General features: G+C 40.9%; 1 protein-coding gene across 3 annotated transcripts in view; it reads right to left on the bottom strand.

The window, feature by feature from the left end:
• The window catches only part of USP37 (ubiquitin specific peptidase 37), a gene marked incomplete at its 5' end in the record, with an annotated part of 37,301 nt that overhangs the window by 3,412 nt on the left and 15,819 nt on the right, over positions 1–18,070 (bottom strand). For all 3 annotated transcript variants that reach the window (XM_080621779.1, XM_080621781.1, XM_080621780.1), the window contains 10 exons: positions 607–745; positions 1,119–1,188; positions 2,431–2,546; positions 4,763–4,823; positions 6,652–6,818; positions 9,243–9,495; positions 13,233–13,383; positions 14,486–14,551; positions 15,951–16,115; positions 17,552–17,631. In XM_080621779.1, the coding sequence (XP_080477905.1) occupies positions 607–745; positions 1,119–1,188; positions 2,431–2,546; positions 4,763–4,823; positions 6,652–6,818; positions 9,243–9,495; positions 13,233–13,383; positions 14,486–14,551; positions 15,951–16,115; positions 17,552–17,631 (1,268 nt within the window). The remainder of the gene's footprint in view (positions 1–606; positions 746–1,118; positions 1,189–2,430; positions 2,547–4,762; positions 4,824–6,651; positions 6,819–9,242; positions 9,496–13,232; positions 13,384–14,485; positions 14,552–15,950; positions 16,116–17,551; positions 17,632–18,070) is intronic.

Below are 18,070 nucleotides of genomic sequence, written 5' to 3'. Positions count from 1 at the left end.
CAGTGAATAAGGTCAGTGGTAAGCCTCGGAGAACAGTAACAATAGTCAAAATAACTCCTGGCTGGTACAAGGTTCAGAAGCAACACAGGACACAGCCTGCAGATGAAGGAATATCCTTTATTAAAGCAACCACTAAGGACAGATGAAGGAGACAAACTCAGGCATAGAACCCCTTCTTCAGTTTCATGTGCCTGAAAAGACACCACTTCTACCTACAAACCTCATCTTACCTGTGTTCCGAGATGACACTGGCTGCAACCACACAACCACCAGGAACAGAGACAGGGCTTTTACAAATATCACAGTGCTTAAGGGAAAAACCCAAGCTCCATTATGATTCCTGGTGCAATGAATGCACAGCTGAGACACTGAATCCCCTTCTTAAAATACGATTTAATGCATCTTGTTAAAACCCTATGTATTAGTGACATACAATTCCAAGTCTCTGTACTCAGAGCACTTGAATTTTGTCATTCTTGCATATAATTCTGACTATGATTTCTTCTGACAAATACATGGGGGCACTTTTCATCCCAGCAGGATGAGGAGGAAGAAGAGAAGCCCACTCCCTCTTCTTCCAGCACCAGAATTCCCCAAGACACCTACTTGTGCATGTAGAAGAAGATGTAGCCACTTCGGTCTCTGTCACACTGAACGGTGGCCTCTAGCGTTCTAGACACTTCCAGGTCATTGTAGGTGAACCAGGACTGCTTCTTGATATCATAGACATCACTGATATAATGACCTTTAAAACAGAGAATGCGTCTTTCTTTTCATGCTACAGTTCAACCAGTAAGCTGGTTAGCTGGATACTCTGGTCCAGCAACCTATATCAGATTTAAATGCTAAAGACCCCAAGATCCTGGTCCCTCCATCCTTCCTGGGCAATAAACTGATAACAAGCACAAGCAATTCCATAAACCCGGTAAGCAGTACACCATACACATACTGCAGTGAGGGACCATGACATCCTCAACCTGCTCCCCACCAGCAAACCATGATGGAAGACTTGCTTTGCTGCCGGAATTCTTCTCTGCAAGTAATCCTGGTATGGTAATGCTGTACTGTAGAATTTTTAAGCTAGGTAGGAGATGAAAATAAAATACACTATCTTTTACCTGAAGATGATGTGCTTCCGATGTGGCTGACAATGCTTATGAGACGATAGGAGTGAGGAAGCTCTCCTGTCTAAAAAAGCAAAGTTCAATTAAAGCTTTTGGGCATTCACTCTTGTCCTACACAGCTTATGAGCAAGATGATTTGTATCTGAGATACCAGCTTTGGCTATTGCATTCAAAGCTACAACTCAACCAAGGATTACGGAAACAGACACCCTGGTTCAGACCAAACAAGGAGTCTTTCCAGAAGTGGGAAGAAGCCTCCCATCTTATTTAATCTTTCAGCAAGCCAATGAACATGCAAAGGAGCCACTGTGACCCCAGAACAGATGCTGACATGAGGTCTACACTGCAAAATCTTCTAAACAACCACTTCCTGAGCGACTTCCACTGATGACAAAGTTCATTCACCAAATAAACATAGAAAGGCAAAAAGGGAACACTTCCAATACATCAAAGAAATATCCTTGCTAATGACACACAGATTTAACAGCTAATACTGGATATCTTTAAGGTCCCTTCCAACTCAAACCATTCTATGATTCTGTGTAGCCCAGATTCTCTCATCCTGCACCTGTAATGTCAGCAGACAACGCCCCTTCTGCATGCAGGAAACATGCTCGCTCTGTTCACTGCCAATAAAACTGAATGATTGTAATTGGCTTCTGGCAACATATAATGCTCTCTGACCAGGAAACATTATCGATATGATTCACTGACAGTACTCTTAAAATATTAACTCTTGGTTTTAGGGTAAGGAGATCAGTAAAGAACTGCAAGAAAATAAGAACTGCTCAAAGAAACTCCAATTACTTAACCTTTTCCATGCTACACAGTACTCCTTCCACCGAGGCAAGCAGGCAAGTTTCACAACACTGCTGCATGGAGTCTGAGCATGCCAGCGGCCAGCAGCACAGCCTAAGTCACAGTTAGGTTTCACCTAATGGGAGTAAGAGCTTGCCACAGCTTCTCAGTTCTGGTGGTGCAGGATCTAGAAGCCCATGGTGTTGCAACTAAACTACCACGCTGGCTGAAGTCCTCTCTGTAAGTGAAAATTTCAGGCCCGTTGCTTTACATGCACTGAGACATTTCTGGTATAAAATTACTGTTTCCTTTTCATCATTATCCACACCTTAGAGAAACTCAGAGGGTCTCTGCAGCTGTTTAGTTTTGGTTTCTTAAAATTAAAAGAACATCACAGGGGAGACCCTTTCTAGACTCTACGCCTGCTCTGTAAAACTACCTCCAACACTAAACTGATAGGAAAGAAGGGGTGTATGTCTCAGCTAGCTTTTGAATTCATAGATCACACCTCAGCATTTCTTTTCAGCTCTTCTGCTTCAGCTTCTGAATACTCCATGTCAAGAACATCTTCATTCCCAGAGTCTTCGTCAGAACCAGCGCTGTCCAGGAGAGAGCTGTTGAACTCTAGACAGCATGGAACAATGATATTGCATGAGAAGCCATAGCACACACAGGAATTCACAACAGGTTGGGGTACATCTAATCACATAAACAAAATGCTAATGCTTCAAGCTTCCTTTCCAAGGAAAGTAGGGGGATACTGGAATTTCCAAATAAAAACTTTCTCTCCCTTCCCCAATTTGTCAGAGCAATAGTTAAGAAAAGTTATCTTGGACTACAGAATTCATTTTAGCATCCTCTCCCTCATACTTTCACAAAAGGGCACTATGGCAATGACAGCTGGGTGATAAAAGAGCATTTAACTACCCAGTTCGCTCCAGAGCACCAGTGGTCTGCAGCCAGAACTGACATTAAAAGCAGTACAGTCTGGTCAGTGCACTGTAAGTTTCTGCAACAAGCAGCTATGAATTACAGTTTTAACTATAAGTTGCAATAACTAAGTGCATTTTTCAATTAAATCTGGCATCAAAATGCTACTGCTGGCAGCAGGCATCTCTTCATTGTTTTCAATGGTAAGAAGGCTGCTCACCACAGGAACTTCCAGTTTGCTTGGCTGAGCAAAATGCAGGCAGCTTTCTGTAAAGAGCCGGAAGGCACCAGTGCTCCCTGTACACGCTGTTCCAAACTTCCCGGGATTCTGCAGCTACCCCACTAATTTAAGATTTGGTACAGTACTCATGAGAAGTAGCTACACTTTCACCAGCTAAATGAAAGCTGGGGAGTCCTTGGCGGATGAGAAGTAGAGATTAACAGGACACTGCTCAGGGTTTGGGATTTTTTCCCCTTTAAAGAGACTGTCATGCTGGTTATGATGGAGATGTTTTGCCAAAGAGATTTTCACACTGCTTTCCCTGCTAAGTCATCAGACGCTGGATTAGTATAATCTTCTCAGGAAGTTCATGATGAATCCCTCTAGCTGAGAATATTTTACTGCTGGTTTCTACACTTCCTGGGGCTGTTGGCTCTGTAAGATAGACTGCAGCCAAGAAACGCAGCCACTTAGGTAGGTGTCTGCATGAGGCACTTGCCACAGCTATTGCTAAACACCACTTCACCAGCGGTCCCTGGATAACTAGTGATTCTTTGATTGGAGCACCACTGGGAGCCTTCCTAAGACAAATATTAGCAGCTACAACTTTGAGATTGTAAGCAGAAATTTGAACAACCGCTGCTGCTGTCGCCTTACAAATGAGACAGTAGCAAGTAGAGAAGCACAAGGCAACTCTCATGTTTAAGTTAAGCAACTGTAAATCAGGAGGAGGAAGGATTTCTCGCCTTGAATTCTTCCTGGACACGAATTGAGGCAGACCTGAGAGGGACTGGGCACTCAGTCTGCCAGAGCTCATCAGGGGACAGCACTCAGACTGGGGGATGCTAAGGCAGCATACAACTTACTTTGCTTCACCTCAGAAGCAGACACAGTTTGATCCAGTAATAACCAAATGTCTTTAAAGGTTCCTGAGCAACTACAAGAACCTTAACACAAGACTTCATTACCCCTCCCTCTCCCTCTTTGGAGGAGAATTTTTTCTGTTGCTTTGCTCTGCCAGATTGTATGAAATCACTAGCATGCCAGCCTCACACAAATGTTAAACAGTGCCTGAGGCTCACCACACTGCCTGGATTTGGAGAAGACAAATAGTGTATTTTGGGTTTCTATTTTCATCCCCAACAGCTATACCTTGCAGTGAGGTCTGTCTCCCTCCCAGCCTGCTTCAGATACAGCACTCACTCGTTTTCCTGGGCAAGGCCAGTGCACTTGCTAATTAGCACTGCAATATCAATGCAAGTAAGAAATAATCCTTATGCTCCAACTAGAGCCATTAGCATGCTGGTTTTTGCTGGGAATGAAAAATTTCAAGGTCCATTTTGCTCTCTTCAGATCAATATTAAACATACAATACATTTATTGTATTACGTTAGATACATTTAATATATTACTTATATGTAATCTATATAGATTATATAGATAATATTATAGATCTAATTAAAAACTCAAGAAACTGAAATCGGTCACTTTTCGTATTATTTTCTCCTGGCATTTGCTTTCACAACCAAGAGCAAGAAAAGCTAACCTGAGCAAAGCCAAACACAACAAAGCAAACATCAAAAGAACATGAAATCCCAGCTGTCTTACAGACACTCAGGAGCTGCACTCACACACACAGATCTATTTTCCCTCAAAAGCAACATCATGGTAGAAGTTAAAAAAGCTTTACCTTGTAGACTTAATTCTGTGGCTCGTTTAAGGTCATCATCCTCTTTTTGTTCTCGAGCCTCCTAATGGGAAGAGAACAAAACTCAGCTCATTGAGACACTTCACTGCTTAAAATTCTTGTGGCGCTCTTTTTCCATTGAAACTGTGCCGTTCTGGTTTCTACAACAAACCTGACACTGTAAATTAAAGGTTCTGTGTGAAGGAATGTTTGCAACCAGCAAGAGTCCAATGTTCTCGTGCAACAGAACCTGGGACAAACCTTCATTAAGGCTTGTCAAAGCTCCTGAGGTTTGGTATGCAGCAGAGCAAGTCTCCAGTAACACCAAATGCTTTCCCTGGATCATTAATTTGAAAAGCATCTGAATGAATTTGCAACCCTTCACTAAGGAAAGCTGTCACCTACACACAAAGCTCCTCACATGTTGACAAAATTTAGACTACTTCTGCCCAAAGCCAGCTGAGGACAGAATCGTTAAACCCTGACAGATTTCATTATTTTGAAGCTATTTGAAAGCAGAGCCAGTGGTTGTGTGTAACAGGTGCAATTTACAAAGGCAGGATGCAAAAATCCCCACCACTAAACAACCAGGTATTAAAAATATTACCATGAACAAGTAGCAAAGAAACCTCAAGTCAACAAACCCTTCTAATCTTCGGATAGCATCACGCCCCTGTTCCTCCCACCACTCTTGGAAAGCTCAGAGCTGCAACAAGCCAGTCAATAATATTTAATGAGCTGGCTCCTTAATTCAGGGTTTGAATGCTTTCAGTGCACCTGAACACAGAACCCTAACTATGTATTTCAAATGAAGATAACCACAGCTACCACATTTCCATGCCTGAATCATTAGAATAGCAGATTTTCGCTTCAGAACTGTAGCAGAACAACGCTCAAAGGGCAGTTTTACATTATTAGCATGAAGCCTTTTATCTTACTATTTCTAAAGCGTTTGGGAATCTTTGTTAAACTACTCAGCATTGCTGAATCAAAGCTACATCTGGCATGTAACACACCAACCAGGACCTCATAATGAGTAATGGGAGAGAAAAATCCAAGAGCCATGGAAACATCAGAACTCATAAGGAAAACCATGACAGCTTTAGTATTAATAGAGAGCAAACAAGGGCACCTATTTAAAGAAAGACCTGGCTGAGTGCTTGCTTCACTCTCAGCAGCTTGGTTAAACTTGGGGAAATCAGTTACAGGTCTTGAAATTCAAGTGGAATACAGATGGTTAATACACAACTCAAGATCCCAATTCTTTTCAAGTCTAATTTAAAGGACTTGTTTTAGATGAAATTACTTGAGATCCTTTTCCAATTTACTAACAGAGAAAAATCATATAAATGCTCAGTTCCTATATTCTTTCTTCACTAAGCATCCCCTACTGGCCAGTACTAGAAATGAGGCACTGGAATAGACAGATCTTTAACCTGACCGGGCAGGGTTGTTCTTAGCATTTGGTTTGAAACCTGCCACTTTCACTGAGTCTTGACATGACAGGTTGCAAGAAGCAACTGCCAGGGAAGCTAAAGGTGGGATTGGTTCTCATTGACAGGCAGTAAGAGCTTAGTTCAGTTTATCATCATTTTTATATAATGTTACAAGCACCAGTGTATAAATGTGCATGGAAAGCTTTGAGAAATCTGCAGGTCTGTGATGTGATACGTGGTTTCCAAAGCACACACAAAACGTGCCCAGATGCATCCAGTGCCATCACTCTACTGACACTGGAGCTAGAAGAGACCCAAACCTTTTTTCATCTGGTTTTCTCAAATGAAGTAGCCAAATGCCTCTGCAGTTACTGCCCGAATACCAGCTTTCCCTTCAGCCATTGGGTTTCCAGTGATGGGCGAAGATAACTCAGGGAAGCAGACTTTATTTCTTACTTGCTCTTGAAGGCTTTGAGCCAGTGCCTGCTGAAGCTCTTGTTCTTCCCTCTCTCTCTCCATATCGTACTGCTGCAGCCAGTCAACCTCCCCCTGAGAGCCTTCTGGAGTTTTGTTTTCCTTATTCTCATCAAAATCTTTAGTTATCTCAGTGAAATTGGCAGGACCTGGGGAATGAGAAAGTTCAGTTATGCTTTCCTGGGTCTTCTGTTTGTTACCAGCTAAATCCTCTTTAAATCACCACAATCCTTGAAGCACAGTGACATCTATTGACAGTGAGAGTTCACCAGCCATGAAAAAAAGCACACAAGTCAAACAGAAAAAACTCCAAAGCACAGTCTTGCACTTATTCCAACAGGTGTAAAATGAATCATTTCCTTAATCCCTGAACCTGTTTCTCTTCTCAGCCTTTTATGTTCAGAAACAGCAACTTTAACTAAAGCAAGATGTCACAAGGCCCTAGGTTTCTGCAGCCAGGAAGCTGACGCTTGAATTTCTCTAGAAAGAACCATGGATTATAAAAATTTGCATTGCATATTATACCTCAGAGTGCTACAGACGAAGCCACAATTAAAGCCAAATCATATGTAAGACAGAGGGAAGCATGGATCTCAAGCACTATTTAAATTTTTTAACTTTTTGCTTCAGGTAAGAGCCTTAATCTTGTGAACACCATCTACAGCATTAAAAGTGCAAGAACATTATAACTTTTCAGTTCACCTTTAAAGTGAATGCTGTGTCAGAAGTATCTTACAAAACTTTTGGCATGAACATTCATTCAATCATTGCATACATCTCCTGCAGTTGCAAGACGCCTCCCATCTGCTTGCAGCTGAGAAAGTGAGGACCTGCTCCCACAGCTATCACTCAGCAACATGTGAAGTTTTCATAGTTTTGCCCTATGCAGACTTCAACATCTGCTCATTAGTTATTAGCTAGGATTGTACAAGGCAGTCTCAGTATCTGTGAGCTCTTAAACACAAGACCACTAGAGCCAGAACTATAATCCGCAAGTCAAATCTTCTTAAGATGAAAAACAAAACTGAATTTATTACATGACCTTTGAATATGCTTCCAGCATAAGAAGAAACAACTCACAGAACTGTTATTTGAGGATCATGTAGCAAAAAAACCCATCCTCTGCCATACCTAAATTAGCTTTTTTTGAAAGCCCCATAAATTATACAGTGTTTACAAAAAATACTATTACTGGCAGTAACAAGAAACAGACCAGGTTAAACCCGGCATGTTTAGAATCATCTTGAGTGATACAGCAAAGGATCTCTTGCAATTAAGTTTCCTTTAAATAGAATAGGAATGTGAACCCAGAGCATGTTACATCCAGCTGCCATAACCGGTAACTCAGCATACACACATAGCTCATCTGAATGCCAAGCAGAATGCTTTGAGCAGTGCTTTGGTCAGACACAGTCAAATACAAAAACTCAACGTAATGTTCAGTGTTTACTTCATTCTTAATCAGAAAATACAGAAACTTTTATTAAAGACATACTTGTCACAAAGTGACACAATATTGTGTCATGCACTGTCACAATAGAGTCTTCAAATAATTACATTATACTCTCCAAAGAAAACCTGGGGATAGATACATTCATGTGCCTATGTTCACAACTCTTTTTACACAGCTGTAAGCAACATTAGCGTACATTAAGGAGGGCACAAATGAGGCTGACCACAGACTTGCTTTTCTTTACACACTGCCTTCCAACATGAAAGCTGTCCATTGAAACAAGTGTGATTTTTGAGAATAGAGTAGTGCTTGTTGTTATTAATAATTAACCTCCTGGCTCTTAGACGAGGAGAGCATACTGTTGGCCTGTTTTTCCAAGCTAGTGGAATTTTAAGATCTGTCTGAAAGCATGTAGCACACAGCAAATGATAAACACTTAAATTTCCTTCAGCCAACTAAAGGAAGACAATTTCCCTACACTGAGATCAAACAGGCTTCTTCTTGTACTTAACTGTGTTTCTGGGTCAAAGGCCATAATTCACATGCCAAGCCTCTTATGCTCAAGGGTCTCCTTTCACATTAAAAAGTATTAGAAAAAATTACAGAGATAAATGTAATTTATCTCTGTATAAATGTAATTTAGTAACTAGTGACAAAACAATTGCATTTATGAAAGCATTCTAGCCTTATGCATGCCAGACAACAATCTTGCATGCCAGCAATGTAAACACTGCTACTGTGCTGCCCCGGCTGCAGCTGCTACAGAAATGAAAATGCTTCCTGATTATGGAAGATTAAGTCCCAGACACTGCCAAATCTTAGTCAATGGAATTGTCTGGTACAGAAACCACTGGAAATTTGTTAATCAGGACAGAGAACAAAAATCCCAAAGGGAATTAACTTTGAAGATGAGAGTACCTTTATCAGAGAGGCGACAGACATACAAAAAAAAATATATTTCCACAGTTCAATGAATTCAACAGCAACAAAACTAAGGAAGCCAGGCAGCTTCAGCAGTGCACTTACAGTCAGATTCTGCCGCCATGCGTTACTAATCTGATGCTATCAGTAACCCACTTTAGCTCACTATAGTCCAATTAAGGTAGGTAGTTCGCCTTACCTGAGTCTGATGTTGATTTTGGTTTCTCCATCTCCATAGATTCCAGGCTTTCCGGCAACTCCTGAATTTCATCGTCTCCAAAACCAGTGTCTGGGCTGCTTGTAGGCTTATCTTCATCATGGCTCAGAGACAGAGAAGCTTCCCTTTTGCTAATCTCTAAGACAGCTGCTAGCAGCTCATCTTCGCTCATCCCATCAAAACCAGCATTACCCAGCTCAGGTTTATCGCCCTCCATTTTACTTCTTTTTGAACCCTAGAGATGAATGGAGTTATGATTAAGTGCTTGAATAAACAGGTATATAGCATCAGCTTTAGTTTTATTTCATTAACCCCAGGGAGTGGGAGCTTGGCTCTGTCAACATTAAACAGAGTTATATGAGACTCAACGGAGAGACAACCTTTGTAACTATGCTCACTTCAAGGAATATTTAAATGTAAACTATAACCAAGTTTTTACAGGCCCTGTGGATTAGCATACAAAAGATAACCCTTCCCTTCTTTTCCTTCAACACATGTGTTCTACCCTTAGGTTCTGATTAATCCTCAAGCCTCTGGCAAATCAGTGATGAGGCACAAGTAGTGAAATTGCAAGTTTGTTAACGAAGGCTGAAGCAGCAACATGAGAGTAATGGAACTTGAACATAGGGATGGAACAACAGGAACTGAAATAAGGCTGGTATGAAGAGCAATTAAAATTAGGTTTGGTGCTGCAGACTTGCCATATGAAATCTTGGGGGCAGGGGGGAGGGAGAGGGGCAGGACTCTGCAAGTCAAATAAGAGAACAGTTAACCAGGGAAAGGCGGGGTGTGTGTGTGTGCGGAATTATTCTTTCCTTAGGAGAACAGAATGACTTTAAATTGCAAGAAGGAAAAAACACTTTTGTCTTAATCTGAATCTTTCATTTTTTCAGTTATTTTCCTAAACTTGATGCTCATTAACTCCTACATCATACTGATTTGAAACTAATATAGTAATTTCAATCATTTTTATATTAACTATTAATGAGGAGGTTAACTTCCATGTACACATATTTTCATCATTACACTACTTAGCATATGCTTAAATTTCTTCCCCTTCTATTATGTTAAAAATGGGCAAAAATAGTTTCTATCAGAATGTATTTGTCCAGCTCTTGTTCCGAACTGCATACCGATGGACCTCAAAACTTTGATAAAATGAACAAACATACATTTTTATTGCTGCTTTTTACTTCAGCATGGCAAATTTTGATGAACAAGACTAGTTTTATATAACAAACATTTTGTATTAGAACTGGCTTATCAAGCAAGATCAGCAAAGGAACTGGCAAACTAAATTGCTTGCTCTAGACATCCTGCCCTCCAAGAATTAGAAGTGACAAATTTAAACCTCTCTCCTATCTATTCAGGCACTGAATAAGGAAAGCAGAGTACCTGCTTTTTAAGCTTTCTGATTTCTCTTTCTACACCTGTAGGGTACTAATGTCAAAGCTGGTTTAGCTTTTCAGCAAACACTAGTTTCGGGCACTTTGTCAACCACCACCATTATTTCAGTGGATGGACTTTAAAGACTTGGCAGCATCTGTGCATTATATGAATACAACTTTTCAATTAGAAATTATTTGCATAGATTTTAAGTAGCTCAGGCTCCAAGACAGGCTGCTTTAAATAAGTATTTTTTAAAAGTACTTCAAATACTACTTCATCTGCAGAGGCAGAAATCACAGTTCTGCCCACTTCAGCTGGATGACTGCTATTTGCCCCTACAACCCAATATTGCATACACCCACTGTTTCAGCTGTTCTCCCACATAGCAGCACTGTTTTGCAAGCACTGCCCTGCAGGGGATATACAGCCGTACAAAGTGACTGCCAAGCCTCTAATGCAACCCCATCCACAGCTGCTATGAGAAGCACACCAATGGAAATGGTGCAGCAGCAGTAATGCCACTTCCAAGGACCAGGACCAAGTCCTCCCAAGACAACACTGAGAAGCACAGAGGATCTGGTTAATGTCAACAGATGGCTCATCAGGTCTGTGGTTGAGGAGTGGCCAATGTGCACGGCCACAATGAATGAAGTCACTTACGTGGAATCATCACCACCACTGCCTTTTTCCCACAGCAGGCTGGAAAGCCTATAATTAATTTGCTATTCAAATTAATAGGCTTTATTCCCACAATTTCTGCACTCACAGGGCTTATGTGATAGAGACTACCTACACTTCCTCACAAACAAAACTTGAGGAAGAATCATTTGGGATAGTTTGGAATGCTTTTTCTATACATAGAAGGGACTTCAAAGACAAGCTAATTTCCTTCCCCACCCACAGCCAGGCACAGATGTGCCATGCAGAAGAGCACTTGCCTACACTGTTCCTGAGACCTTCAACAACACAGGTTTTCTGCTTTCTCCATAAGCAACCTGTTCCATCCCTAAACATTCTGAGCATCACGAAGTTTGCCTTAATATCTAATCTAAAAATTACTGTTTACAATTTAGGCTATTATTTCTTGCTCTATCCATCACAAGCATGGAAAACAGCCCAAGTATTTATATTAATTTCTTTCCCTTCCTTGAAAACACAAGACTTGTTTAGGTTTCTCTTTAAACTGAAGGCCCAAGTTCACTTGCCTGCTCTTTCTCCCAAAATCTTTCTCTCCTTTGGCCCTTCTCTGATTCATCTATAACTCTTTTCAGCCTGGAGCCCAAATCTGGATACAGAACACCAGCTACAGCTCAACGCTGAGGAAACAAGGAGGGTTACTTCACACAACCTGCAGGCTACGCCTCTGTCTATATGCTTCTGTTTTCAACCAGCCTGACCTTGTGACCAGCCATCATCTTTCATGCCCTTTCTGAAGGCTCACTGCTTTCCCAGCTGTTCCCATCTGGCATTTACAGCCAATTAGCCTTGCAAAGATTAGCACCTTTAGCCTGTTCCTCCTGAACCACCCCTCTATTTTTATGCAATTTCTCAGATTTGTCAAGATCATTCTGAACAGTAGTTCTGAGCTTGAACATACTGGCAGCCCTTCCCAGCTCTGGGTCTTTTGAAAATGTAATACTCACTATCTATTTTATCATTTATTAAATACAGGATCCTCCCCTGCTTTGATCTTCCCATCAGAAAGCTCTGATATTCTCCTCTTGTTACCTACTGCTATTCAGCCAGCTTTACACTTGTCCTTTAATGCCACAATCAAGACCACAAGTCTCTGCTTCATTAAAATAACCCCACTGACATTGTCAAAAACTTTAGAGAAGCAGACATTTGTCCTAAGCATTAGGCCTGCAACACTTAATAGAAGAAAGTGGTACTGCAAGATAATCCTCTAAGCTTCTTGCTTTCCCTTCTGGGTCATCATTCCTTTCCCACACAACTCATCTACCTGCTAATGCACTGCCCTGATAGAGGCAAAAAATATCTTGGCAACATTAATACTAGTCACAATGAAGAGCTTAAAGGCAATTTGTAGTTAAATGCACCGTCACATCAATGAACTTAGTCTCTACACACTTCTCCATGTCTGCCCCCAAAGGCTGATAGCTTCAGTTTCTAAAAGCATTTGAAAAGCCACACTTGAAAAGGGCCATAGACTGGATGTCTGAGAAGTTCTCTCAATTGAATATTTTGTTCAGCCCAACTTGTACTGGACCTAATGTAATCAAGGGCTTTACTGCATTTACATCCCATTGTATTTCAGCTTGGGACATTATTAATGAAAGTTACCCAAAGGACTGACAAAACTGCTAAGCAGCTGGTATACCAACCTGAAAACTCAAGTGCAGTTGCAATGCAATTACCTTTGTTCCCAGTGGGAACCCAAAGCAACAGTACAGACAGGTCAATTAGCAAAGCACTCCCTTCCAGCATCTCACAGTGCTAATCAGCTGAAAAAAAAACCTTACCTTGCATCAATTTTACCCACAGTCTGTGCTAAGAAAAACACAGCCCAGACATGAGCACATGCAGGATCTGCGTATATAAAAGTGTACTTTTTCCCCTTACCTTTTCGAGCTCTTCTTGTAGTTGTTGCTGATCCCTGCTCTGTACGTTACACAACCTTTGGCTATGGGCAACGGAGCGTTTCAATGGCTCATCATCGCTGTCAGAGTCTACAGAGAGTGCTGAGGAGCTCTTTGACTTGAAAGTGTATTTTCTGTAAGTTAAAAACACGGCTATAAAACTTTAAAGCACTGTAGCATTGTACAAATCTGTTTTGAAGTAACTGTTAAAGAAGTGTTACACCCAACTTTCACACTGTGGGGCAGTACAACTTCGGGAACAAACCGCACCAACTGACAATGACAATTTGTTAATAGAGTGGGCAGGGTTTTCAGAAAAGGTCTATTTTACTAGGGTAACTGAGATACCAGCTTCAAGCCTGCAACAGCAACTTGCAATGTTAAAAGTTACCAAGTGTGTAGCTTTTGCTTCTAAGGCCAAAGATTATGCACTTTATAACCTCATAATCCCTCACAGTACTCATCTGAGTCAAGTCCACAGTAACCATTTGACTTCTGAAGTTTACTAAGCTGCACACAGCTACTTCCCACATCATTGCTAGGATATAAAAAGTGCAAATCTGCACAAGTTTTTCAGTTTTCCTGAACAGAAGACAAGGTTGTTGGGGGAAGTCACCATTTCTGCTCAATTAGGAAATCTGGTCCTTAAGTATTCTAACTATGCAAAACTATGCAGTGTGATATAACATTTTGCACTGTATCAAAATTTGGCCTTTCAAAATGGCTTATAAAAGCAACATCCTCTCATCTTTGCAAATAAACTTAAGGAACTAACCACCCGTTCCCAAAACACACATTGGGGCTCCATAGAGCCAGAACAGAGAAAGGAGCTGGACTGCAGAATTAGAAACCACTTTGCTTCTTTACGTATGTGACTTGCAACTAAAATGCAAGCTAATTTAAGAGATTGGGCACCTGTACCGACTAAATCCAGTTCTCATTCTGATGCTCAGCCTTCTGACAAAAGTTATCTTTGCTGACTTACAAGTCCCCAAAGGTGACCACTTCAACTAGGCAAACTACACCACAGATATTAATTTCAGCTAGCATGTAACACCAATAAAAAAGATGGGAAAAAAAAGACAGTATCTGAAACATTTTACTAAAATAGAAAAAAGTAGAAAGAAAACAAATAGGAAAAGGGGAAAGACTAAAGAAGAATTAGAAAATGTTAAAATGCCTTAAAAATTATCCCATGAAACACCAAGTCGCAGGCATTTCATACCTATAACTCACCTACAAGACGTGGAAGTGCTTACAGTACAGGAATTCACCATTTGGGAGGCTTTCAATGGACGGGAACTATTAAAAAAATCAAAGTATTTATTGCAGCAGTCACAGTCTTAAAAAAAATAAGTATTTACTTGTTTGCTATGCATGCAAATCCATGACCAAAGAAACAAGCAGAGTACCATTATGTACTTGCTAATTGCTTAGATTTAAAGTAATAACTCCATCATGCTATAAATATACAATAGTTGTTCAAAACCATATATAAGCCTTTAAACTTGATCCACTTCTTAGTGATGCACCCTTAGGGACAAGCTCACAAATTAAAGGCTTTGGGCTCCCATGTCAAGACAACTCACTCCTTTACTTTTTATTCCCACCAACACTTGAGTTTCTGCTCCTAAACCACAGTCTGCTACTGCTATCTGGATTAGCTGGTTTTCAGGCATGTCCCACATCTCTGTTTCTCCTCCCTTACCCAGATTCTTCTGGACAAACTTCCAGCTCCTTTTAATCCTTTCACAGGCTCCTCAAGGTCCATCACTATCACTACACACCTATCCACCAGATGGCTGGCAATGCAGAAATCTTTTCTAATCTTCCCCCTCAGAACAGGGCTGCTGCTCTCCACCTTTTCGCTCACCAGTCACTCAGAATGGTTTCAATGACTACAAAATGACTACAGTGGAAAGCTATTTCAAACACGTTTTCAAGTTTTTCTGCTCTGGTTTGCTTAAGCTGTTTGTTGGGTTTAAGATTTCTATTGCTAAAGCAAACTTGTGAAACATCCATGTAAGTCTCAAACACCACTGAAAGTTCAGCACAAGAACACATGCCACACTGCTGAACACATTGCTACCACCACTGTGGTTATGTCATTAGGCAAGGACAAGAGACCCAAGGGCTTCTTGTTCCTTATTCTGCCACATACTTCCTATGTGACAACTGGCACATTTAATCTCTGTCATACGACAAGCAGCTGCACAGAAATAACTGTCACAGGGAAAAGGAGAGTATTTTCAGCATGTGAAGTGCTCAGATACTACAGTGGCATAGGAAAGACAAAAGAAGAATGATAGCACAGGAGGTGCAAGTGGAAATTAGCAGAAAAAGGTAGGATGTTATAGGTCCTAAGCAGAGTTAACTGTGTTGTGAAGGGAAAGGTAATCTAGATTATCTTGGACCAAGAGGCATACATTTTAGAAATTACTAACAGAAGCTCTCTTCAAAAGAAAGTTATTTTCAAGGACAGTAAAGAACATTACCATACCAAATATTCCCTAGATAATGCCTCACCACCTCTTGCTACTGCTTCTGTTATGCTCCCTTTGCATGCATGATGGCATCATTCCAAACTAGCAGCATACATCTGAAGCTGCATAATTTTACAAGTTTCCTTGCCCAGCTATTTTCTGGAGATCTGACAACTGCCTGCGTTGGGGCAGGCGTGGTTAACAGGTCAACCACTTACATTGCAGAATGAACGCTCCATCCCAGTGTCAGCGGCAGCCTAGTGTTTTCCATACAGTGTGAAAGCAGGGTCAAGTATCTTGGAATAACCACCTGCTGCCCGACTTTGTGATTGAGGGACAATGCTACATTGAAGCTGTATCGTTTCAGATGAAGAATCAGGACTCTGGGAGAGATACAGAACAAATATTAATCTCAAGACAGAAGACAGAGAAATCCCATTCAAAAGCCAAGTAGCCCTGTTTACAAAATGCATTCCTCCGAGTCTAAAACAGACTGTTACTTTGGAGTGGTAGGGAAGCTCTACCCATCTCTTATGTGGCAAGAGACAGGTGATTACTCTCCTGTGGATCACTAAACTTTGCGCAAGGTGCAGAGTGCAGACTGCCAGCTCAAGAGGCTTTCTGCTTTGGTCTGCATCACCTTGCTCTTCAGGCAAGCACAAGCAAGCAGCTTTTGCCAAACTCCTTATTTCTGCTATGCAGTGAGAGGTAAGAAACAATAAAAATATTACAATTATAGGCCAGAATCACAGAATCCCAAGGGTTGGAAGGGACCTCAAAAGATCATCTAGTCCAACCCCCCTGCAAGAGCTGGTATATTACTCCCAGATATTTAAGACTGCAATGGAGAGATCACATAGCTACCTAAAATTGATGAGGAACTATGCCTCATCAATAGTGCAAGATGTGTACTCAGTTTATCTGTCATGACACTTTCACTTTAAGAGATTTTTATCACAACAGCATAAAGAGCCTGAAAAGGTCTCTTTATATTGAATCCTTTTCCTTATGTCGCACATGGCATAACTCATGTAACGTACTGTCTATATAGTTCATCCAGCTGTATCATCACTTCTGTTTTGCTAATATTCAAAAAACTTTGACAAGGGTTTTGCAGTGCTTTCATAAATACACTATTTAAGCAAAACTCATGCTAACTACTGAGTTACTGGGTTCAGTATGTGTACACCTGGGACATAAGACAGATAAAGTTATCCAAAAGACTTTCAATGCTTTACATCTCATGAGAACATGATCCCTACCTCCATGCGCTTCCACCCTAAATAATGAGCTAAACCCAACCACAAGGTCAGAGACTATTGAGCGTACCATTAGCCCTCTAAGTGTTTGCTTCTTCCTTAAAGTGCTATCCTTGCTGAGAGAGAAAACAGGTATCAGCATAGGAAGAACTAACTGATCAAAGCAAAACTCTCTATATACCTTCTGGCACTAAATGCCTCCAACTCAGTTCTGCCCACCAGATCAGCTGAGCACAAAATATTTAACTTCCAGGATATATTTACTGTTTCTGCTTTCCTCACATCCCAGAAACCTCAAGAAAAGAAGGGAAAAACTCAGCCCTCCTTGTGTAGTGATAGGGAGGAAGAAAGAGGTGTTAAAGAGGGTGCCTGGGAGCTTCTTCAGAGGGAAACTGAAGAACAGCATGAAGACTACTGTCTGCATGTGCATCTTTCTTACATGCTGACCACTGTACATGCCATCCTATATATTTTCCCAGCTTTATTTTTCAGACCACTTTTGTTTGCACTTTTATTAACATGTGCTTCCAGGAAAGAGAAGAACAGATATCAACATTTACCTGGGAAGCCTGTTGAATTTGTGTGTGACAACAGCAGACTTTCCATTGCACTTCTCACAGGAATACTCAATCTCCTCTGCCTGTTTAAGGGAACAGAAAAACGACTAGTGGAACAAAAGACACATCAAATGGATCTTGGCAGAAAGCACATCACTTTTGGCTGTTATAGAAGCTCTTCAAAACAGCAGTCACACTCAAAATTAAAATCACCTTCAACGTGACCTAACAAAAGGGCATCTGATAAGAGGACAGGGAGCAGAGCATAGATGCTGACAACATCCACTAACATAAGTGGAATTTTTCCTTTAAGTCTATTGCAGGCTAGTGAATCAGCCACAGCTGAGACAAATTAGCTTCCAAAGAGAGTGGACAGTCTTGTAAGGTTTACAGCTTTCTCTCCCATATACAGGGATTTTTTTTTTCATAATAACCTTTGGTTAAGGGTAATTTGACATGAAGTTTTCTCTCCCTTGTTCAAAACCTCACCTTTGTTCCTGAAAAGATATCCTCATCTAAACT

The sequence above is a fragment of the Psittacula echo genome, assembly GCF_963264785.1.
Source record: "Psittacula echo genome assembly, chromosome: 6".
Taxonomy (NCBI): domain Eukaryota; kingdom Metazoa; phylum Chordata; class Aves; order Psittaciformes; family Psittacidae; genus Psittacula; species Psittacula echo.
Note: the sequence above shows the minus strand (reverse complement) of the source record. Positions and strands in the feature narration are given on the sequence as shown.